General features: G+C 38.9%; 1 protein-coding gene across 1 annotated transcript in view; it reads right to left on the bottom strand.

Annotated features, from left to right (window-relative positions):
• Positions 1 to 21792, bottom strand: part of mtmr14 (myotubularin related protein 14) — a 28477-nt gene extending 6685 nt beyond the window's left edge. The window contains exons 1-16 of the mRNA XM_056391603.1: positions 18596 to 21792; positions 17611 to 17759; positions 15249 to 15357; positions 13802 to 13877; positions 10311 to 10371; positions 9021 to 9143; positions 7693 to 7766; positions 7525 to 7595; positions 6829 to 6903; positions 6214 to 6280; positions 5604 to 5689; positions 5090 to 5166; positions 3889 to 3925; positions 2128 to 2198; positions 1859 to 1917; positions 961 to 1093 (exon numbers count right to left, since the gene is read on the bottom strand). Coding sequence (XP_056247578.1) covers positions 961 to 1093; positions 1859 to 1917; positions 2128 to 2198; positions 3889 to 3925; positions 5090 to 5166; positions 5604 to 5689; positions 6214 to 6280; positions 6829 to 6903; positions 7525 to 7595; positions 7693 to 7766; positions 9021 to 9143; positions 10311 to 10371; positions 13802 to 13877; positions 15249 to 15357; positions 17611 to 17759; positions 18596 to 18733 — 1406 coding nt within the window. The 5' untranslated portion in view covers positions 18734 to 21792. The remainder of the gene's footprint in view (positions 1 to 960; positions 1094 to 1858; positions 1918 to 2127; positions 2199 to 3888; positions 3926 to 5089; positions 5167 to 5603; positions 5690 to 6213; positions 6281 to 6828; positions 6904 to 7524; positions 7596 to 7692; positions 7767 to 9020; positions 9144 to 10310; positions 10372 to 13801; positions 13878 to 15248; positions 15358 to 17610; positions 17760 to 18595) is intronic.
• Positions 21793 to 24271: the final 2479 nt, after the last annotated feature.

Here is a 24271-nt window from a genome sequence, read left to right as displayed (position 1 = left end):
TCCTCAAACCAGAGAAATCTGTGATTTTAACCATGGTAACGCTCCGTTTCATTAGTCGCCTGTCAGTGACATCATATGAAGTTAAATAGTTAGTTCAAGATTATTTTATGAGTTTTGAAAATGGAAACCTAACTTATTTAAGTAACGGAATCTGAGAAAACAAATAAAACAATTTAGATAATAAGTTGAATTTTTAAGTTGACATGTCTTAGTTTAAGAGTCAGTTTTTCATTTGACATGAAGATCTAGCAGCTGCAGCTGAAGCCATGTGAAGCTGCTCCCAGTGACTTTGTTTAGTTATCAGTGTACAGGGGTGGGGACTTTAATACTTTAGCTTTTAATGATGATTAGCGAAGAGAAAACAATGACTTAATTTAACATGTATTAAATGCACACATTCATTTTCCATTACAAATGACGAGGTTAAAACAGTTGTAAGTAGTTTAGGTGTTAGGCCTCCATGTGCCAGAACGGCTTCACTGGCTTTGATTCTACAAGTCTCTGAACTCTACTGGAAGGATGAACACCATTATTCCTGTGTGACTGTGGCCAGTCCAGCCAAAAATAAACTAATAATCTTAACTCTCAAGCAATGCATGCTGGGAAGTCTGCTAATATACTTGTATAATAAATATATAAATATACGCAGTGCATTAATTCAATTCATCATTTCAATTCAAAAGACCTAAATTCTCAATACCTCATGTATATGAGTTCAAAAGTGGCCTGAAATGTTCCTGGATTGCATGTCTTTGTGAAACAACTTGGCCCCACCATTACAGGCCCTTGCATTTCTTGGTTTGAGCACTGAGTCACATGTAGTTATCCTGGTTGTTGTTGAATAAATATTAACATACTGGCAAAACACTCCTGATGAAATAATTACCATCAACTTTCCCCAAACAGATGTTAATCTCGGAATTTAGTGTGTGCTTGTGTCTGTGTGTTTGTCATACTGACCAGCTGGAGGCCTGGGGTTGGCTGGAGAATAGGTCCACGCTGTCAGTGGTGAGGCTGGAGGCGCCGCCTACCTCCTCAGTAATAAGGGAAAACTCACTGCTCAGACTGGTCACACTGCCACGATCCCTCGACTCTGTATCCAACCAGAGAGCAGAGCCATGTTCGTTCAGGTGGAATAAGAAGCCATTTATATCTGAGGTGTGGCATAAATCAGTATACCAGTGTAGGCTTTAAACCTTCAGTAGAGTCTTCAGGATTAAGATTAATGATGTAACATGTTTTTGATCCAGGCCTTGCAATTTTCTGAAGAGATGAAAGTCTTCTACTATCACCCAGAGTCTCACTGCTTTGTCTATGCCCGACACCGTGAGCTCGCAGCACTCTGAACCTTTGTTATTCCTCATTTCATCAGAGCAGAGACAGATGGCAGGAGTTCCCAACGCTCCCACAAGTATGTCACAAATAAACTATCTTATAAGGAAATTCTATATCAAGTTGGACTGGGATAAAAGAAAGACATTTAACACTTTTCCTAAACATGATTGTGACTTGTGTAATAATAAATGTATGGAGTTCAAAAGGAAAACATGGGAAATATGTTTGTAATTGTTACATGGTTTCCACAGTCACCAGTAATTAGTCCCATGAAGCCCCCTAATCTAATGTTTTCCTTTAAAATTCAATGAAAAGTTTATGAGAATAAATAGAAAAATTAGCTCAGATCCTATATTCACAACATATACTTACACGTGTTTATACTTATCAGCCTGTATACAATTCTTTGAAATTAATTCAGCATTGTAAATGACCCGTTTCCCATGAAGTAACTGATGATGTCGCTTCAACAACAACAAAAAACTGAAACGCAGTTTTCTTTAAAGTGACAGCACCGACTTACTTAACTGGCAGAGATCTTCCACAGTAAAATCACTGTCTTTGAAGTGGGAGTTCTTCCTTCTGGGAGAGAAAGAATAAATGATGAAATAACAACAGATAAATCAAAACAAGAGAAAGAATACCTGATGCTGATGTTGCTAGTCAATCACGAGATAGATATTCACTGTAAGAGTAAAACTCTTTGACAACAGAAAACCACAGGTAAAAAAGGAAAAGAATAATAGACACGTATAGACATGTACAGAACAGAACATAAATGAAGGAACACACCTCTGTTTCTTAACAGCAGAGAACTTCTCTGAGACAATGTGCTTCAAAAAATTGAAGCAAAAAAAGAAAATCTGAGGGAGAAAGAACAATTTCTGATCAGAATAGAAAACAGCACAAGTAATGTAATTTCACTCAGGTGTTAAGGCAGGTGGCGAGAGAAATACACTACAGCTACACTTCACTACTGTACTCTACGTCTGTGTCCTGAGACTATGCTGGATTTAAATATTGTTATTTCTGCTTCTTCTTTGATAGATTTCTCCAAAGAACAGCACCTTGTTTCTCAAGGACTGACATCAAAACATGACACTACTGTTGATGATTCAGACCACTGACCACTCAAGTGTAAGACACTGACTGACACTGTTGTGTTACACGTCATGCCTCTGATTCTGCATTTGTCTGTTTGGTTCAGTGTAAACAAGCAAAGGCAGCATATCAAGGGGTCTTCTTGACAGTAACACAGAGAGATCTGTTTAAAAGGGGCTTATATTAAAGACTATGACAATTTTTTTAGGGATCTCCCTAAATTGGTTTTAAGGTCTGTGACTTAGAAATGTATGAGCAGGACATTTTACAGCTGAAAAATAAACGGGTCAATTCTCTGTGGTTAATAAATTACAAATGGCATCTTGAAATTTCTCGTCACTTATAGGCCTGGGTGTAAGTCAAGACTATAATCAGCAGATAATAATGGCTATGGCAGTGTATCAATTGGACTTAAATGAAAGTATATTGATACAACATGATGAATTTCTGAGTGTGAACACAGGAACAAACGAACCAGGCTTTTAGTCCAAACCAAGCTGTTCTATGGCCAAAAAGCAGAAATACCTTCTCACACCAAGAGACTTGTGTCTCGTGCTGAACGATAAATTCTATTTTCATCATCATTGCGATATGAACATGTGCAACAAACACATCGCAAAAGACTGAGAAATGTGATGAAAAACTATTTTATTTACGTGTGCCATGCATTCACACAGGGGCTTCAAGGCGCAGAGCCTGAGCTACATGTCCCAGAAATAAATGCAGCCGTGGATGCCATGCATTCACACCATTTGGCCAATCGGATGAATCCCTCGCTACCCTCAGATTAATTGGTGTCAATTTGGTGACTGTGAGGTTAGCTAGCATGATGGTGGAGGAAGACATAACAACTGTATATGCACACTTCAGTATTTTTGTATGTATCCTAAGTCATATCGTCATCGCAATATTGAACATTGTCATCGCAGACTGCGGATTTTCCTTTAAATTGCATTTATCAAAAATCCAACTGATATCAATCTATTCTCTCTTAAAACAAAGGATTGGATGTGAAGCTGCAATGTCCTTTAAAGCTGGATCACAACTTCCACTGTTTCCATATGAGTGCCATCATTTCTTTCAACACATTACTGTATTCAGACACACACAACCTTCTTTAGTTCAGAATTTCAAACTGAGACCTGATAGTTTTTGCATATTGATACCATTCGCTTTAATTACAGCTCGTTAAAATCTTTTCACCATAGGCTTTCAGAACAAATCAATCTCTCATTTCTGCTGTCCTTCATCTCAAAATCTTGCTGCGTCAAATGTGTTTCAAACTCAAAAACTGTCCAAAAGAAATTTTACTTATTCTATTCAAGCAAGCTGTCAGTTGGATTGTGACTTGACATGTATAATATTCTGTTCCTATCTATCTTCTTTCATGCAATAGAACCTATATTATCATCATCACAGGGAAAATAAACTATGTAGATAACATAAACTTACCTCCTCCCCTTTGGAGAGTCGATCTGGCAGCATGTGACTGGAAAGAGAAGCAGAAAAATGGACTGCATTACATCACAGGAGCTGCAGTTTTTTTGGATAAAGGCAAAATATGTCACAACAGACCATAAATGAAGCGTTGTGGTGCCACAGAGACGCCCCCAGCCTACGAATCATATTCTTCAGATGTAAAGGAACAAGGTTGTTTTGTGCAAGCCCCAACAAAAATCTCATCATCGTTACCTTTTCAGTGAATATGAAATGCAAAAAATTACCATTCCAACTGAAATCCTGAATCAGGGCTTAGCTCGTGACAACGTTTTGGCAACAACTTCAAAGGGCTGTTTGAGGGTTAAGATATGGTTTTAGGTTGCAGGTTGGAATTACGTTTAGGTTAGGGTGATAACCAGAGGACGACAAAGTACATTACTTGAGTTAAAGTACTGGAATATATAAAATAGAATAATACTGAAGTATTCAAAAGTACATTTTTTTAATGTCAACACATTGTTGTGTTGTTCCACGTTTACAGAACCTAACTGTAGAATGCAAAAAAATGTTCAAAGCCTGTAGAAACTGCCATAAAACTGAATTTTGATCAACAAAAGCAGCTAATGTTTTTTTCTTTTTTCTTAGTAAGTGTTAGTCTGGTCAGGGTAAACACAGCAAACATGTATAACTAAATGAATCTTTCATTAGGACACTGACAGGTTCAAACATGACTGACAGTGGAGGAGTTGACTGTGATTGCTTTTTCTCCTGAGATGAACACAGTGTATGGTCTGTCACATTTTCAAAATAAAAGAAAATTCATTCCACTGACTAAAAGCTCTGAGCTTCACAGAAATGTAGTGGAGTCAAAAGTACAATATTTGTCTTTTAACTGTCCTCACAACTATAGAAAGACCAACAAATGTGTGCAGGTGTGTGTGAGAGAGAGAGAGAAAATGTGGAGAGTGGGAGTGTAAAAGATGTGGTCGAGAGCAAAGCCACAGTCGTACTACATGTCTCGTGTTGCACTGGTATTCGTCTCCCACTACTCCCAGTCACTTTTCAATTATGCGTGACACACAAACACAGTGGGTGTAAAACAAGACGGCACAGAGAAGTTGCAAATGCACCTCTAAAGTATTCATGCTGTGAGTTACGGCTCACAGGGAAGTCATGATATTATGACAATGATGATGTGAGGAATTATTTTTACCCGAAAAGGAACCAGTCATAACTGATAGTCAGATACAGGATCTCGGCTGGCTCCAGGCTGGCATGCACCGCGCCGTCCTGTGACATGACATGACAAAAGTGAGTCAAACACCTCAAAACACCCCATGTTTAACAAGGACCAATCACCCACAGCATGTCATGCAGCTCCAAACACCCAAACTAGATTTTGTATTCTGATTGAAAAGCACTCCATAAGTGTAGTCTGTGATTTCATGAGAAGCTTCCTGTATGCACCGCGGCTTGAGAAAAAGACAACATATTTATGACATGAGACTTCTAATAATGTTGAGTTCTAGTGAAGGCAGTAAATACAGAAGATGGTAACCGAAGCGTGTTTTTGAGTAAATCAAATGAATGTGGAGAGGAATAAGTGAGAAGGAGTGCAGATGTATTCAGCGTGGGATTATTAAAATCACTAATGGATGTTGGAGGGGGAAAAAAAAAGCTTCTGGGTGACTGGGTGACATGAGGAGAGACACCAGGGGAGAACTTACTGCCCACAGGGAGAGCCTGAGGAGGGACACAAAGAGAGGTGTCCGGTCCCAGCCTGATATGCAGTGCACCAGGAGGCCACTCTCATCTGGAATAACACACAAAATCACAATCAAGACCAACAGCAACCCTTTAAACCATCATAAATACATCATGAATAAAGATTAAAAAAATACACTCACTGAGCACTTTATTAGGAACACCTTGTGGTTCAGCTTGACATATTGCTGTCTTGCCGACCTATCAGTAAACTAAGTTAATAATAACATTGGTGGAGGACACTAGCGAGCCAGGCTGTGCGAATCGGACAATCATGACTCCAAAGCATACAGCAGGGTATGGAAGTGTTTTGGGTTCTTCATCATAGATGACAAACTACCAGCAAAGATAAGGCTGTTTGCTGACTTAGTAAAAAAATGCCAATTCATGATTTTTGTGTCAGTATTTCCACAATGGTCCATTGATGTAAATTTCGTCATCAGCCTCAGTCTACGAGCGCCTGCCCAAAATCGGAGTCTCTGTGGACCGTCTGAACTGTGAGTGCACCGTCTGTGCTACACAAGTAAACTGAGGGGATGGGATCCTACTCCCCAAAACACAAGCTCCACCTACCATCACTGTTGATGATGTGGAGCAGCAGCTTCAGGTAGTTCTGGGTCTGCTGCACCAGGTCCCACGACTGAACAACACACACACACACACACACACACACACACACACACACACACACAACACACACACACACACACACACACACACACACACACACACACACACACACACACACACACACACACACACACACACACACACACACACACACACACACACACACACACAAAGAGTAAATACACTGTTAATAAAACAGAGAAAGGACATCATTGAGGGTTTAACCCTCACTAGGCAAAGTTCCCCTTATATTCACCTCTAAAGCTGGAAAAACACTGTCTGACAGCATCTGTCTTCTGAATTAAAATTAAATGTTAAATATCGAATATCAAAATGTTTTTTAATGGTTGCATTTTGGAAGTAAAGTTATGTGGGTTTGAACAATGTCTAGCTTCACAGCATGAGTCAGTGTGGTTACACTGGAACTGTTATTGCATGTGTGCAGTGCAAGTTATGCATTATGACCAAAACAGGCCGAACAACAGAGGGCACAAAGGGAACAGAAAAACACTGAGTCACAGCTGGTAGAGGAGAGAGGAGAGGAGGACAGGAGCTAACCTGGTATTGAGACCAGTCAATATTCAAGTTCTGAGTAAAGCACACAGGGATTGTCAAAGGAGCGTCCACATAGTCCTGTCAGAGGAGACACAGTGAGATCAGGTTAATACAGAGCCACTCAACAATGATGATACCAAACTCATTGTGGAGACAGAACATCACATGGAGCTCTATGACTCCCAGAATGCACATAATAAAGACAATAAGAAAAAGGAAAAGGAATGAAGGAAGTTTCCAATAAGTTTTATATTTAAGTAACATTGATGTTTGAGTGAAGAAATTTCTCTTTTTTAATGTTCTTTATGACAGATAGAGAGGCTATACATAGATGTTATTTCAGCCAGTGCACACTTTGTGCTGTGGCCGAAATTACTTGCGGTTAATAAATAAAATGATTGAATACATACAAACGGGTGACAAATTAAGGAAAAAAAAAAAACACATAAAGTGTGTTAGTAAGTTGCTGGGCCACCATCACATCTGATTCATATCCCTCTCATACTCTGTCGTAACCTGTTTCAAGTTTATTTCAGTTGGGCTGAACTAATCCAATGAAGCCTGGGACACCACTGTATTTTTTTAATTATAAAACAATTAACTGACTGTTGATTGTTAATGATAAACTATCGATGAAGGAAACTGGTTCAAATCTGCACCCCTCCTCCCATATCACCACAGACCGAACAGACTCTTTACCTGATTCCAGTTGAACACCAGACCCTCAGCTGTGTAGTCTCTGTCTTTGTAGTCTTTAAAAAACTCACACCCTAAATAAAGACAGGAAGAAAATCATCATGTTATCATATGGTCTAACATTAAACGCAAAACTCATGACTGAAAAAGTCAGTTGTTGTAATTGTTTACCTGGATAAGGCACAGAGAGCAAGGTGAAGTCTGCATAGCGTTGGGCCTTGTCCGCCTTCTCAGACGAAGTCACACTGAACACACAGAAAAACACATTAGTAGAACGACATAAGATAAACTGGGAACTTTCATGTGCACAAACAGTATTTTAATTCACAAAACTGCCGATAACAGATGATATATCAGCACAGAGTATATTTTGGCACAAATGCAAAGAGACACTGCAGCCGTTTCATAGGCAGTGGGGCTTTAGTATACATTTCTCAAATCACTGTTTGCAACCAACCCTCAGTTGTTAATGTGTTCTTGTAATTCAAAAAGGGTGCTCACAGTGCTAGAGGAAAAAAGTAAGTGTTCCCTTGGGTTTAATAACTGGTCAACCTCCTTCGGCAGCAATAACCTCAAACAAGCGTTTCCAGTAGCTGAGGATCAGACCTTTGGACCATTTTACTTAAAAAACTGCTTCAGCTCAGACATATTCCGTCTGGTGTCTGTGGTCTTCAGCTCAGTCCAATGCATCTCTACTGGGTTAAGGTCTGGGCACTGACTGGACCACTCCAGAAGGTGGATTTTCTTGCTGTAGTAGATTTACTTTAATGTTTCTGGTCATTGTCCTGCTGCATCAGCAGCTTCTCCTGAGCGTCAGTGACTTCCTTTGTGGTGTTCTGCCATGGACAACATGTTCTATCAAGCCCTTCACTATGATTTGCATATGATAGACTCATGAACAGATGTTAACCAACTCCAATAATTCCTTTAAGTGTTTAGTTGTTACTCTGGTTTATTTTATTTTTTTACTTCACACCAAAGGCCCAACGCAGAGTTTGGACTCATCTTAACTGGGTAATCACTTCTAGGAGAGCAACCGCAGAACTAAACTGTCTCCAATCGTAGACAGTCTGTCTGACTGTGGACTGATGAACATCTAAACTCTTCAGCTTCATGCAAATCAACTGTTCTTGACCCTCAGTCTTCTGAGATCTTTGGCATGGTTCACATCAGCTGATGCTTCTTGAGAATAGCAAGCTCAAAATGTTTTAGTGTTCTTTAAAATTCAAGGTGTCTCTAACCCACACCTCCAATCTTGTTTCATTAGAAACCAGGTTCGCCATGTTGATGCCAAAGCACACGTTCCACATGTAACAGCTGCTATAAACTACTACAGGATAAAATACACAGCATGATGTGATTGCTAGGCCTGACACACAGAGGCCGAAAATATTCAACAGATCTTGAGTCTCTTCAAACTGAGTCAATAGTTCAACTGGGTTCAGATGTGAGTCAGTGCAAACGGTGACCTAAATAACAGTGTGAATGCTGTTCCTTACTTTAGGCCAAACTTAACCTTCTTGTTCTCCACCATCAGGTCACAGATGTAGCGAACCGAGAGGTAACGCAGCAGCTTGATGTCGTGGCCTCGAACTTTGTCAAAGAGCTGAGAGTCCCCATTCCTGAGGACGAGAGGACAGAGGGGAGGACAACAAGAACAAAACTAATTTAGAGAAGAAAACAATTGGTAGAAAAAAAGAATGTTTCACGGAGAAGAAAAATGTTAACGTTGTCTTTCTGTCATGATGTCACTTCTAAAAGGTTATTCCTTGTTTTGTTTTATTGTGATTAGAAGAGGGGGGGCCAGAAAGGTGGTGGAGTGGTTTGCACTGTCGCCTCACAGGAAGAAGGTTCTGAGTTAGAACCTGTCGGCCGGCTGGGGCCTTTCTGTGTGGAGTTTGCATGTTCCTAGCAGCAGCCTCCGAGGCTGAAAACTGCAGTTCCTCTAATGACCACTAGAGTCTGGCTCCAAGAGTGAGTCAATCCCCACAGACTCCCATGTTAAAATATCCAACTTTAAAGCAGAGATAAACATGTTCACAGCCTGGTACAAAAACAGTTTTGGCCTCTAGAGCTAATTTCTTCCTTCATGACAACTGGTTATCACCTGTTTACATTTTATTAAGGCTTAAAATTATGAAGAATTGAGGGCGTGGCCTCTTTGAGTGACACGTGGGTCAGTGTATGCACAAACTGGTATGCACCAAAGTCTCAGCTCCACACAACTCCTCTTTGTCCATTTTTGGATTAGCTGGGAGTTAGGGGCGGAGTCAGACACTACCAAGATGGCAACGGTGGAGCAGCTCACTCTGAGCTTCAGAAACCTGTGGGTGACGCCACGGAGGCTACTTCCATCTTCATTTAGTCAATGGTATGTTCTTTCCGTGCCTGCATGGGTTCTCTCCGGCAATCTAATAATATGTAGGTTAGGTTAATTAGCGAGTGTAGGTGTGAATGTGAGTGTTTGTTTCTCTCTCTCCATATATAAACATATATACACGCACACATTTATATATTTATATATATATACACACACACACATAAATATAAAGATGTATGTCAGGAAAGGTCACCAGTCTATCAACTCTCTCTCAACTGGCGACCTGTCCAGAGTGACCTTGCCCTCGCCCAATGTCAGCTGGGATTGGCTCCAGCCCCCACGGGACCCTATAAGGCTAAAGGGTATGGATAATGGATGGATGGATGGATGGATGTGATTACGAGGGAATAATATCACATACTGATTTGGCTCACAGACAGAATAGTGCCTGATGTTTTGATTTGATCACCTGACTGCGCTGTCATCCTCAGGAACCTCCTCTGACTCTGTCCACGTGTCATCAGTGCCCCCTACAAAAGACACAAGCACACAAGATGAGCATGCGTTAAACCTTCATTAATCCATTAGCAAATGACTTCATTTGCTAACAGAATCAAACAAATAAAACATGGATGCACATTGTTGTATTCTTCCCTAAACTAATTGTGTCTTGCCCTTAAGTTTGGTACTGCATGAGGTCCTGTGTAACTTTGACACAATGACACTGAGAACAATCAGCCAGACAACAAAAGCCAAAAGTTTCCATCTATCATTTCAGTAATTGATTATTGAATTGATTGATCATTTCAGTTGTTTTTTCAAGCAAAAATGCCAAAACATTTGATGTTCCAGGTTCTCAGATGTGACAATTTGCTGCTTTACTTGGTCTCATCTGATAATAATTATTTTTTCTCTTTGTTAGCTCACAAAATACAAAAGTTACAGAATACAATCAGCAAACAAGTGAATCTGTCATTTCTAACACTTCCAAACCAATTTAAACTCTGAACCCCTAAAACATATCGTATGATCATAATATCATGGTGGTCTCTGATTTACAGTAGGTACCATTCCACTGGAGCCCACATTACATTATATTCCAGCTCATTATTCTGTGGTCTAAAAGCTACCTTTTCCAATGTAATCATGTCTATTGCTTAAGTGATCCATTCTTTCTTCTGTGCAGTCAGTTCAGTTCATAATTACCCTTTTTGTGACCATACATTTTTTTTTTATTTATTAGTTTGATCTTTGTTTAATAAGGCAGTCTCATTGATCTCTTTTTCAAGAACAGAGACCAAGAACAAACATAACCAGAAAAAGATATTTTTATTCCTTGAAGGAAGTCTGCTGAAGTTATGGAAATCTCCCAGAACACATGTTTGAGGTGTGAGTGGAATCGCTGCATTAGTGTTGGTCATGGCTTGCTTTGTTATTCTAAACCAGACCTCTTTAATTTTGATACAGTGATAACTATTGGATGTATTAATATCATAATGATAAACTTTATTTATATAGCACTTTTGCATACACAGGATGCAGCTCAAAGTGCTTTGACAAATATAAAAGAGAAAGGGAGTTAAAACAGGGAAATCATAAAAAAAAAAAAATTAAAAAAAAAAACATACATACATACTCTGACAGCTAATTAAAAGCTAAATTGAACAGGTATGTTTTGTATGTTTTCAGTCATCGTTTAAAAATGTCTACCAAGTCCAACCCTCTAATATTTCTAATATTAGACTATGTGTCACATTTTTTATTATTTCCTGGCAACCCAGGAAAAAGTGCATTCTTGAGAAGGTTTGATGTGTGTTGGAGTAAAAGGTAAAATCTCTGACATTCACCAGGTATCCAATAGCTTGAAAGTCTGCATCAACTTCATCAACATAAACCAGATTTTTTTGGTTGACTTGTCTTCCCACTTTTATCAATATGTGGGTTTAATGTTAAATTAGATCCCCTCCTAGAATAATGTTTGGACTGCAAAACAACTATACTTAAAAAAAGATGGGGTATCTTAATTGGGTGCATATATATTTACAATAGTAATATAGCTTGACTCCAAGGAACCATTAATAAAAATATACCTTCCCAAAGGATTTCTTAGTATATTGTGAACTTTGAAGTTTAATGTTGTTGTTAAATAGTACAGACCTCTTAGAGGATTGTCCAGCCCCCCCCCCCCCCCCCCCCCCCCAACCCACTCTCTTTTTAAATGCTGCAAATGTTTCTTGGAGAAAAACAATATCTGGAGATTTGACCTGATTATATAAACTAGCATGTTTCTTTTCTTCATTGTCATGTGCAGAAACATGTAATACAGCCTATTGTAATGACGGCAAAATATTTCTGACATTGTTACAGAGTTACATATCTTCCCTCCTCCTCTCCCAACCTCCCCCACCCCCTTCCCTTTACCTAAACTAACACTGATGAAACAAAAAGACAAACATAAAAACAAAGAACAAACACAGTTAAAGAAAAGCTTGAGGGAGGAAAGATAAATCGCAGCTTTTATCCACTCAGCATTCAGAGCAGGAAACAAGACTAGGTCTAAACCTAGTATCTGCCTGGACCTCCTATGGTCAAATCTTGATTTTATAACTGTGACATCATCCGACAAAATCACCAAACACATCAATGAAAGACAAAGATTGATCAGAGAGAAAGTTAAAAGAGACTCAATCTTTCTTATTGAGTCTCTCACACAGAGCACAGCCTCCATCTGGATCCACAATAGTTTATTCTTTATTTACTTCAACTCCAGAATGTAACAGACTTTTATTAGAGTCAGGTCTTTATGTCTAACTCCTTCTGTTTGATATGTAGAGTTGGTCATAGTCGTTAGTACGAAGCCTCATTACCGATGACTTCTCTCTCTCTCTCTCCCTCTCTCCTGCTCTCTCTGCTCAGTGTGTCTTATGTTTAGTTCTTCCTCTGCCTCCTTTAGTAATAATGATACATGTAATGAAATTAGTTTATTCGCTGTAATGGAGGCGAGGCTCAGTGTATTGGAAGTGATCCTCCTCTTCCCTGCAGTTCCAGAGAAGCTGGAAACCAGAGCTGCTTGGTAGACTGCAGCTCGGCACTCCACTGTCCAGTGGTGGAAATATCATCAGTCTGGCTCTACATTACTGGTTTGATGTTTTCATATCTGATAATAAATTCAATGATTGTTGGTCAGACAAGACTAAACAATTCATTGAGGACATAATCTGCACATTAATGTAAGTCTAATAGGTCAAAGTTGGGCCTTCAACTCATCTCAGTACAAATTGAGAATTAGTTGAGGTGGAAAAGTTGGTGTATGGAAAACAAAAAAATGCAACAAAGGGTAATGAAAACAAACTAACAATAAAAGCATGTGTCTTAAACATCCAGTGACGCTCCCTCTGAAGCGATGAAAACATCAGGTCTGTGTGGAGCAGTGATCAGATTGTAGTGTTCCTCAAACTAATACATGAAACAAATAGATGTAATATTAGCCTCATGTTTTCCATGTGCTTTTAGTTCATTTGAGGTTACATAGGCACTCTTCTAGTTACTTTATCTCATCGCACCAACCCTCTTTTTCTGTAATGCTTCAAGATTAGAAATATACCGTTTATCTCTTAACACAGTGGATGGAAAAACACATTTGTGGAATTTCAGTTAAAATGTAGCTATATTTGGATGGTAATTATCTCTTTTAAACATATTTGGTTTGTTTTTTCCTTTTATTATTATTGTGATCATATTATAGTTTGTACTAATAACGAGACAAATTGGAAGGTTGAGTCCCAATAGGAGAAGTCTGACAGCTGTCTGTAAAGTGATGCTACTATTCATGGGTCAGAGAGCGCACACGGAACTGAAACCTCACATGGAAAATAAGTCGACCACAACTTCCCCTGTTTTTGCTAAATTTATGTTGTGTGTGTGTGTCTGTGTGTGTGCGTGTGTTTATGTGTGTCATACCTGAGAAGATGTAGTTGTAGCCCGTGCGTCCATACAACTCCCCCCAACCTGCCAGAGTGGACGACCGGCAAATATGCTGCAATGAGGAAGAAACAACACAAGATCAGACAGTGTTGTTTTACTTCACTGAAGCAGCAGCCACAGAAAATCGGACAATTTCATGATAATATGAGATGACTCTTAGAGGCATTTGTTATTTTAGCGCCATAACCAGACCTGGTTCAGTCCCTATTACAGTGTGTTTTACCACAAGCTGCAGTACTTGTGTTTCATTTGGTTAGTCATTTAGCTTCTCCGTCTACCTTTTCTATGACACTTTTGGCCTTCAGTGCTGGTAAAATCCACTGTCCAACCAATCAGAGAGCTTCTTATATCCAATGACCAATTGTGATTGTTTAGCCTGGTTTTAAATGACTATGCGAATTGATTAGCCAATAGGAAAAGCAGCTGGAAAAAAGAAATGGAAATTGAAAAAGGGAATCCGGGTATGTATTCCCATTTTTACAATGCTTTTTCAAACAGTCTTTCAAATTCTATTATTTATTCATGAATGAATAAATGTATTTATAAATGGTTTATTTAATGAGAGTTTTATTATGTTTCTGTTTATATTTATTGATGGATTACATGTTCATTTATAAATTCTTTCTACAATCCCTATTTGTAATGCCTTTTAAAATATGAAATTAAGGAAATGCTTCATTACTTTTCCTGTGACATCCCTGGTCCTCCATACTTCCATGATATGGAGAAAGTAATCCACGCCTTTATCACAACTCCACTGGACTACTGTTAATTCTCTGTATTTAGGCCCTCCCCAGTCTTCACTATGTCACTTAAAGTTGTTCCAGAAAGCAGCTGTAAGGATGTTGACTGGTACTAAAAAGCGTGAGCACATCACCCCAGTCTCAGCCTCCCTTCACTGGCTAAAGGGGAAAGAGCTTCTGCAGTTGCTGCTCCAAAATTATGGAACCAGCTGCCATTCGAAATCAGATGTGCTCCCTCCATCTCCATTTTTAAATCTGGGCTAAACACACGTTTTTATTCACTGGCCTCGCTAACTTTTCAGTCTCTTGTCATGTTCATACTTGTATATTTGCTCCATTATTTTCTTAGTATTCTTATATGTTTCTGTACACCGTATATCTACTATGCTTTCCTTGTGTTTTACTTATTCAATACATTTGTTTTACTTGCTTTCATTTAATGTAATTGTCCTTTATACAGCACTTTGGTGTCAGCTCAAGCTGTGTTTAAATGTGCTCTAGAAATAAAGTTGACTTGACTTGACATTTTCTCAAATCCAGGTTGGCATGTTGCCCGTTTTGTCCGACCAATATTCCAAAATCCAAAGAAATTACTGAAGCTCTTATTAGAAGTAGCAGTAGTAGTAGTGGTAGAAGTATTAGTATTAGAGAACGTATAGTTTACAGTGGAGTAGCAGTACCTTGCCATTGTAGAGGATAACAGGACAGACGAACCTCCCTCTGCAGCGAGCCAGTTTACTCCGGTTCACCAGGTCTTGCAGCTTACTGATCTGTACTGTGCTCTCAAACCTGTACACACACAAACCACTATGTTATCCATTAGACTCCATTATACTTAAATTTAGTACATTATATATACACAATGTAATTACAAAGCACTTGATATCAACAATTAGTGTTAACTAAATACTGTAGCAAGAGCTGAAATAACACAGCCCCTACATAATCAACTGCTCTTATCTTATATGTAGGCTACAGTAAACTGGGTCATTCGGCTTCACCCACAGATCCTGACTCAACAAGCGTTAATCATTTCATTTCATTACATTCAGCTTCTTTACTGCCACCAAAACACCAAGACATGAATGATCAATGGAGGAGTTAATGAAGTTACAGTGAACATTTAAGATAATCAACACTGAACTTACAATACTCAGCAAGAGCTTTTTGTGACTGACTGATAATAAATGATTCACATCAATCAATCATTGGCAGACCACTGTGCAGACTGTTTACCCTCTGCTTTTTTAGCCTTTTCAACTTTTCAAATTAGCTTTAGTGGAACAATGAATCATTATTTTATAATCTGTTTATCTGTTGATTATTTTTAACCAACTAAACAGTCTATATCAGAGAATAGTTAAAATGACCATTACAATAGATAGACAAAACACTGAAAATAATAACAATTCACTCTGGAGAAGCTACAACAAAGGTTGAGAGAAAAGGTTGTTTAAAATTTCACACCAATGATGTCTTCAACAGACCAACACCTATCCGCTTACGATCCATTTACTATCATATTGGGCTGGGTGAATGATCTAATTCTATTTTCAATAACAATTTTGGCTTCCGACGATTATGAAAACAAGTTAATGAAGATTAAGCGATTATTGTGCCGCATTCTGTTTCACAACAAATTTCGTCCCCCTTACAAAAACCATTCCCCCATCCACTTCCTGGTTACGTTTTGGCCTACGTTAGCAACATACATAGGAGTGCGTCATCTTGAGCAGTTTACCGGTTCAGTGTCAGGCCAGCCTTTAACGAGGGACTGAGCGGAATATGTTGAATGTAGTTTATCTAAATGTTGAAATATATGTTTTGGAGTTTTCAGTATGTTGGTGCAGTGCAGTACAACATATGTGATCTAACTTATTTTGGTCTAATTTATTTTTACTATTATTTTTATACTCTGAATATATGTTTAGTTGTTTTCAGTAAGTTGTGGAAGTACATTAATTTTACAACATAGTTGATCTTATTTATTTTGATCTACTCTTGATCTTTTATATTACTTTTTGTACTATATATTTATTTGTATATGTTTAGATTTTATATGTTTTTTATTTATTTATTGTGTTTAAAGCTTACGAAAGTCCACTGTTAAAAAGACAAAGTTTTTTTTAAAGTTCAACAAACGCACAGTGTTTCCAAAGTCAATGAGTAATCGTGTTAAATAAATAAATTGTGATCTCAATATTGATCAAAATAATCATGATTATGATTTTTGCCATAATCTAACAGCCCTAACTGTCACATATGACAAAAAGGAAAGAAAAGCAACAAATCCTCACATTTAAGTGGATGACACCAGAGAATATTTGGGTATTTCATCCATAGTCTCTCAATTTACTATCACAATATGTATAACAATAATCGAGGATTTCAGCCTCATCGCCCTCTTGTGGCTATAAACCAATGTGTATTTGATATTTTATTTATTTCAAATACACATTTAGATTGACAAATTGTTTCAACCCTTATACAAACCACATTCAATCACAAATAATGCTGCCTAGAAACCCCCTTCAAAAATATCGACCTAAAATCTGGTGCTGCTGTGAATAACTTAAATCTTACTTCCCATTTTCATTTTCAAGTTCGAGACATGGGAAATTGCAGGAACTGACTATGAAATGAAAACATGTTGCAGGAAGGAAAACTTTTCTGCAGGATTTGCCAGCCAATACTGCATGGCTTGGTTGTGAATAACTGTTTTGGTCCTATGCTACAGCATTTCTTTTATTTCCAGCACTACAATGGAAAATAGTTCAAATGCATTAATCAGCGGCAAGAAATGAGGATTTATTGAGTCACTGCAAATTGTTTCCCCATTTCCGGCAACAATGTGACGGTGTGTGACAGGACAGTCACTTCACCCCTCTGCTGTCTTCATGTGATCACAGGGGCTGGAGATGGCGGCTGACCTTTGCTCCTTGCACCACAGGTGTGCATGATTACAGGAGTAACACAAACAATTTACAAATAATTACCAACTGAGTGGACTGGACTTTGTATTGGAAAATGATGGATTGGTACCTGTCGCTCTCGACATCTGTGCATTCATACTCCAGGAAAACTATCTGCCGGGGGTAATGGCCACATACTTCTCCATTGGGGTTGTGGATGACACTGTACTTGTAGTCTCTGGCAAATAGCTCCAGACAACGCTTCTCTATCGCCTCCACCTGAAGAAAAACAAAACCAAACATTATGGCATTGGCTTAAAAATATGAAAATATACAAATGCTTCAGCTGGAGAATGATGAAGCTGGGTCCTCTAGATAGATTATTGGCCTTTGACAAAACTAATCAGAATGTTGTGGTTTGTATTACTGCATTAGACACCGATCACAGACAAATATCTGGGAATTTTTATGGAAACAAGATAATCAAATGAAAGCATTCGGGACAATTGCTACCTTTACACTGGCAACTTGTTGACCTATTTATGATTAAATAGGATTTTGGCAGTCATCATTCATAGATCCATTTAGCCCCTCTAAATATAATCAATACACTGTACAAGCAGAGCTACAAGTTGTGTGCCAGATGGTTGCATGCTTTGATGCAGACTCCTGTAACTACCAGGAAAGTGAATGTCGAACAGCTAATTTGCATTCAAAGTGTATTTATTTGTTGAATTCTTGTTGATTGAGCATTATCACATAGATGATAAAAAAAAATATCAGTAGCAGTAGTTGTAAGAATTACTGTGAATAACTACAAAATTATATTCAACTTGGGAAACATTCAAAACACCAACAGAATGTATTTCATGCCAGATATGAATAAACACTGTGAGTACAGGAAAAGGAAGCATCAAAATAAGCCCTGGTGTGAGCCTACACATAAAAACATTGCTGCTTGATTGAGAAGATACACACGAAGTTAGCTGTGGTTCCTTTAACCTACAGTTGATGTTATTTTACTAATGTATGAGGTCACTTTAAATGCCTTGATTCTGTAAGACAGTCCGGTTGTCAAGTAGCTAAAACACACCGAAAAATGACCCCAGTCTTACCCGAGGAGTGACTTCTTTCGCTCTGTACTGAGTCTTGGAAAACAAATCTATCAAATCCGCTATTTCCTCGCTCTTTCTGACCGACAGCCCGGACGCAGTGAAACCGCCGGCTGCGGAGGAGGGGGAGGCGGCCATCATAGCGCCTCGACCCGAGACGGTGGCCTCTAGCCGAACTCGACCTCCTTCAAACACCGCAGAGCCTTGTCCTTTGGATCGGGAAGACCGACCAGGCCATCCCCTCCCAGCCAGCTTCTTCCTGACTGCCCGCTTGAGGGGGCCGGAGCCGGGGAGTCTTCCTGAATTCAGGGCACCGGCGAGCTGCTCCAATCTCCAAACAGAAGCCGTTAGCCAGCCCGCACAGCCAGCTACTCACACCACAGCGGCTGCTGCTGCTACTGGAGTTAGCACAAATAGCTAAGAGACTACTTCAGCTTCCCAGGCATAGGTTGATCGTTTCCACTCACCCAAAACCCTCGAAAATTCGTTTGACACAATCTCAGACTTTTTTAGTCCTCCACCACATCACCACTGTTTTGTTTTCGTTTCTGACATAAGGTGAAGGGATGGCCAGTTCTCCACACCAGCTAACCGAAGTCCAGTCAGCTGTAGTCAGGAAATCTCCAGGATCCTTCCCGGCCTGCTCACGTTTCCTCAATGTCACGTCTTCATATCTCCTTGGTAACCACGTCTATGACAGTAAACGGATTGAATTTATACAGAAGCCAATCCTGTAGCTGCAGGATCTGAATGCTGTTGTTGTTGTGGTGGTGTATGAGAGCCCCAGCAGTGGAGAGTTGTGTTGCAATCTGTGTACCACAGTCTGAGAGTACAACAGGCGGTAAACAGGAAGCTAACAAGACCACGTGACAGCCATCTCCCCTTTAAATGACGTTGATATTTTGAACTGTCTGCTACAGAGAGGCTCCGGTTGCGGCCTGTAGCACCACAAGCCACGCCCACCACATGGACCGCCTCCTTTGGCCGCATTGGCCGATGGGTTGTACGTCAACGTCGCTGTCATAACTTGTTTTTTTTCCGTCACTTTTTTTATTGACAAACTTCATAATATAATTTAAAATGCACAATAAGAACATGCCGCTTTGTTTATTTTATTTTTTTTCATTTCATGTTTTATTTATTTAATTTTTATTTTTCAAATTATTTCGTGGCTTTTATTCTAATTTAAGGAAAGGGAGGGGCAAAAGTGTAGTTTTCATGTTTTCATTAATATTAATTTATGTGTTTTTCCTCACCATATATTTGTAACTGTTTTTGGATTAATGCCGATTGTATAGACCAATGTTTTGCTGAGCTCTTTTATTTGTTAGAAAAATAACAAAACTCAACAATAAAATAAATATACTATGGAGAAAAAAAAACAAGACCATGATATGTATGTTAGAACCAGAATAGTTTGATTATTGCACGTCATCCAATACTAAAAAGCCTCCCAAAAGGTCCTAGTTCAATTACAAGAAAAAAAAGAGATATTCTCACACATTTATTACTTAAAATCACTCAGCTGTCGTCTCTCTGATAGAGACACTGTGTGAGGGAGCTGGGAGGCATCCCCCTTCACCAAAGTGAAAAAACACACACACTGACTGTGTAACGTTGGACAAGCTGATGCAGGAAGTTCATTATTCCTCCAGTCAACAGTCAGAGCTGAAGACATTGGTTGTCCCATTCTCATGGAGGCAATATCTCAGTAATGTCTTGATGTGATACAAATATTCACTAGGACTCAAGGATGAACTGATTAGATTTTGAGGGTCAGAGGTCAAAGGTCAAGGGTGTGGTGCCCTCACAAAACACAGTTTTGGCCTTGTGACCATGATATCTCTGTAACTCCCTGAGGGAATTTCTTCAAAATTTTGCACAAATATTCACTTGGACTCAAGGACAAAGTGATTAGATTTTGGTGGACAAAGGTCAAAGGTCAAGGTGACCTAACAAAACACTTTTTAGCCATTACTCAAGACTTCACATAGAAATTATGACAAAATTTCACACAAATGTTTAATATTTTCTAACCTGAAATTAGTCTGAGTGGAGGAGGCAGACACCCACGAAAAGGTAATTCTAGTTTTTGTTATGTTGTACTTTTATTTTTGAACCTGATTAACCACTCTCTCTCTACTTCTGAGGGCATGTTTTATAGAGTGCACACATGAGACTGCAGCGACAGGGCTACAGCTGATGCCTGTTACCTTGTTAGGCTGAACCACGTGGTCAGAAGGGGGGGGGGTTAAGTCGAGGCTTTAATTTAGTATTTCTTGACTTTGTTATGTATTTAATTTATCCTGTATTAGGTTGTAGATATGTTAATACTGGTAATACTACATTGTAAGTACATTTGTTAAAGGTAGTGGGAGTGGTCATGTGCCCTCCAGTGTAGAAGTGAGCTGGTAGAGACTCCAGGCATCCCAGTGCGAGAGCAGCACTGTGTCTAAAACAGAAACAGAACCATTTATTTGGCACAAAATCAAGACGCAGTGGCAAAAATGATCTAAAAGGAAGACATGTGCACCAGATCCAGCAGGAGGTTGGAAGTGGAAAAGAAAAGAGGCTGCGTTTTGTTTTTTGTCTGTCCAAAATATGAAAATGAGAGGAACCTATTAAGGACTCAGTTGGAACAAGAAGGGATCAAACGCATGGATCTTAAAAGCAGTACTCACAAATATGGCTTGATAACAGGAATATGTATGCTCTGTAATTCAACAGTAGGTGGCGATAATGCTCCATATGGTTGGAATTTGCTATAAAAACGAAGAAGAATCATTGTGTGTCAGAGAGGGGGTCAGGTTGTGTCTTCTCTGTGGTTGGAGTCTGCAGCCCTGGGAAAAGCAGCTTCTGCTGTCCACCAGCCTGCCACCTGATTGTAGGATTTGTACCATATTTTTTGTAACCTGTTTGCACATGTAAAAAAAAAAGAAAACTCTGCGCTCTGGAACAAAAAAAGCCTGTCTGATGCTGTTCTTTACTCCACCCTACACCTCAGTCCTGGTGGCTCCCATCCTGTCTGTAAGGGTTTACTACCAACCGCACCTCACACACTGGCTTAGTGTTTATCAGTCAGTACTGATGATTGATTGGGTGATGGATGCTTTGGAAATGCTTCTTAGGACACTGACACTGATTCCGAGGCCAGACAAATGAGTATGTAAATGTAAAAATATAGTTATCTAGGAAAACAGCCACCACACCCACACTTTCACATTTCTTGGGTCACTGTGATGCCGCTTTGTATGATGTGTGAATATCTGTACCTTAAAAGCAGCGTGGGAATATTAACAAAAAGCTTCCACACTGAGGAAGCTTCCTGCCACATTATTCGCCTGTAGCTCAACGCTTCCCTTTAGTTGATAAAGACAGTACTAATACTGAACCAAGAGCAGCTCTGATTCAAGTGAGTGTCCAGAAAGAGAAAAAAAGCAGGAATAGAAGTCGGGAATGATCCTGAACACGATGCAGGGTTTGTGGAAAAAGTGATTGTCTTGATTCTTGTTATTGCTGACAAACAGCATATCAACAGACCCACTGTGCCTTTGTGACTGTACTGTACTCTCACTAATATCATCTGACTTTATCATTTCATACAAAGAAAAATTAGAAAGTCTTAGAAAGCATTTAAAATAGCGATATGGAGTCATGGGATACACATACCAGATTGTTTTCATTAAACTAAATGCAGCAAAATGTTCATAGTAAAAATAATAATAATATAAATTCTATTTAAAAATCTTGTTTGATGTGGACCAGACCAATAATGAATCAATTATTGCCCTTCTATTTTCTGGCGTGCTCAGGGTTTTTCACGCAGCCATTCACTTTAGATCTTTGGTCGGTTTTTACATCCTGGTCCTGAGCGAAACATTTAATTTTACCTCTACTTTCATGCTCTGTGACAAATATGTTAACAAACTTTTAATTATATCCTGGTAACTAACAAACCAACACAGAGGTAATTATTCAGAGCTACGTCATAAAAGAGCACAAGACATTTATACGTTCTCAAGTGCTGTTTGCTGTCCCCCTAAAATCAATCTGCTTAAATAAGTTCAGATATCTTTGGAAGCTGAGAAAGGCCATACTCGCAAATATTTTTTTTATCCCGTTCTCTCAGGATAACAAAGCTCGTTATCTCGAGATAACAAGATATTATCACAAGAAAATGATTTTGACTGAACTTTGTACACTAAGTCGCAGTAACACTCCTCCTTAGCAACAGTAATTAGTGACGAGGACTGATCTGAAAATGATCTTGTATGAAAATGATTTCTGCCCTTGATTGAAATATTCTCTGATGTTGATCAACGTGTCGTCCTGACATTTTCACTTTACGGCTCTGGAAGTTTCCATCTGCTTACTGGCTGCATACTGATCTCTGATTAACAAAGTCATTATAATGAGAAAACAAGCTTTATCATCTCCAGATAACTGGATGATTATCTTGTTATCTCAGGATAACAAAAAATCATTTTCTCCTCATAATATCTCGTTATATTGGTATAACGAGCTTTGTTATCTTGAGATAAGGGGATAAAAAATATTTTTGAATATGGCCTCTCTCAGCTTCTGTAGTTATCTATGACAATGAAGTCACACTGAAGTGTTTTCCTAACACAAATGAATTAGTGATTTTTGGATGAGATAGTTATCTTAGTGCCTGACCTGCAGTAATGTGTTCAAAACATACAAGTGACTGCCTCAAATGACACATCACAATGGTAGTTTGCAAAATACATTACCATCATGATTATTTTATTATCAAAAGGCATTACATTGTTTGCTTCTTAAATCTTTTGGAGGGGAACAATTGAAATAGTTACTACTATGATCTGTGTAAAAATAAAACCAACAGAATGATCTTTACAAAATAAAAAAAGAGAATGCAGTGTCTCTTTTTTGGAGGAACCCAGGAAAAGACCCAATGATTAGCTTCCAACCATCTGACAGAGTTGGTCACTCGGACCATAAAAACAAATATCATGCGATAAATTCAGTGTACTACATTTTCTCCATACAAGTCTATATAACATTTCTTTCTGTACAAGTAAACACAATCATACATATTGTCCTATTGTGTCTTAGGGTGTAACTCTTTCATTTTAAGGTGCTGGTTAATTTTGGGTCACAACTTCTTTTTTTTTTTTTTAAATCTGTAAAACATTCATGTAATATGAGTACCCTTCTGTGTGTTGGTGAACTTGAGAGGGGTGTGGGTGGGTGGGTGGGGGTTGGTTAAGTGGCATGTGGGGTCCAGTCACATGAATGGACCTTCGGTTTTTTGAAGTCTTCCATACAAACGCAGCAGTTTTCCACATCTGGTCCAAAAGAACAGTCTCGGAAGAGAGAGCAACTCCTGCTGCCGCCCAGCTGTCAGCGCAATGTTTGTCTGAGGTCCCGCTGCAGGGGCCACGCTGCAGGGGCCGGGAGAACCATCTCTTTCTTTAAGTCAGTTTGTGAGGATCAGAGTTACAGTTACAAGGAAAGGGAAAGCAGCTCTCACGGGAGAACATAGCAGCTTCTTTACCAAGGTTTTATGAACAATCCAAACACTCGCCTAGAGATTCCTCTGCCCAGTTTTCCTCAGTGTCACATGGAATGCAACGGATTGGCCAAGAAATATAATGATATATATATATATATATATATATATATATATATATATAT

This window comes from Seriola aureovittata, chromosome 2 (assembly GCF_021018895.1).
Source record: "Seriola aureovittata isolate HTS-2021-v1 ecotype China chromosome 2, ASM2101889v1, whole genome shotgun sequence".
NCBI lineage: Eukaryota > Metazoa > Chordata > Actinopteri > Carangiformes > Carangidae > Seriola > Seriola aureovittata.
The sequence above is the reverse complement of the archived record's forward strand: the minus strand, read 5'-3'. Positions and strand labels throughout refer to the sequence as shown.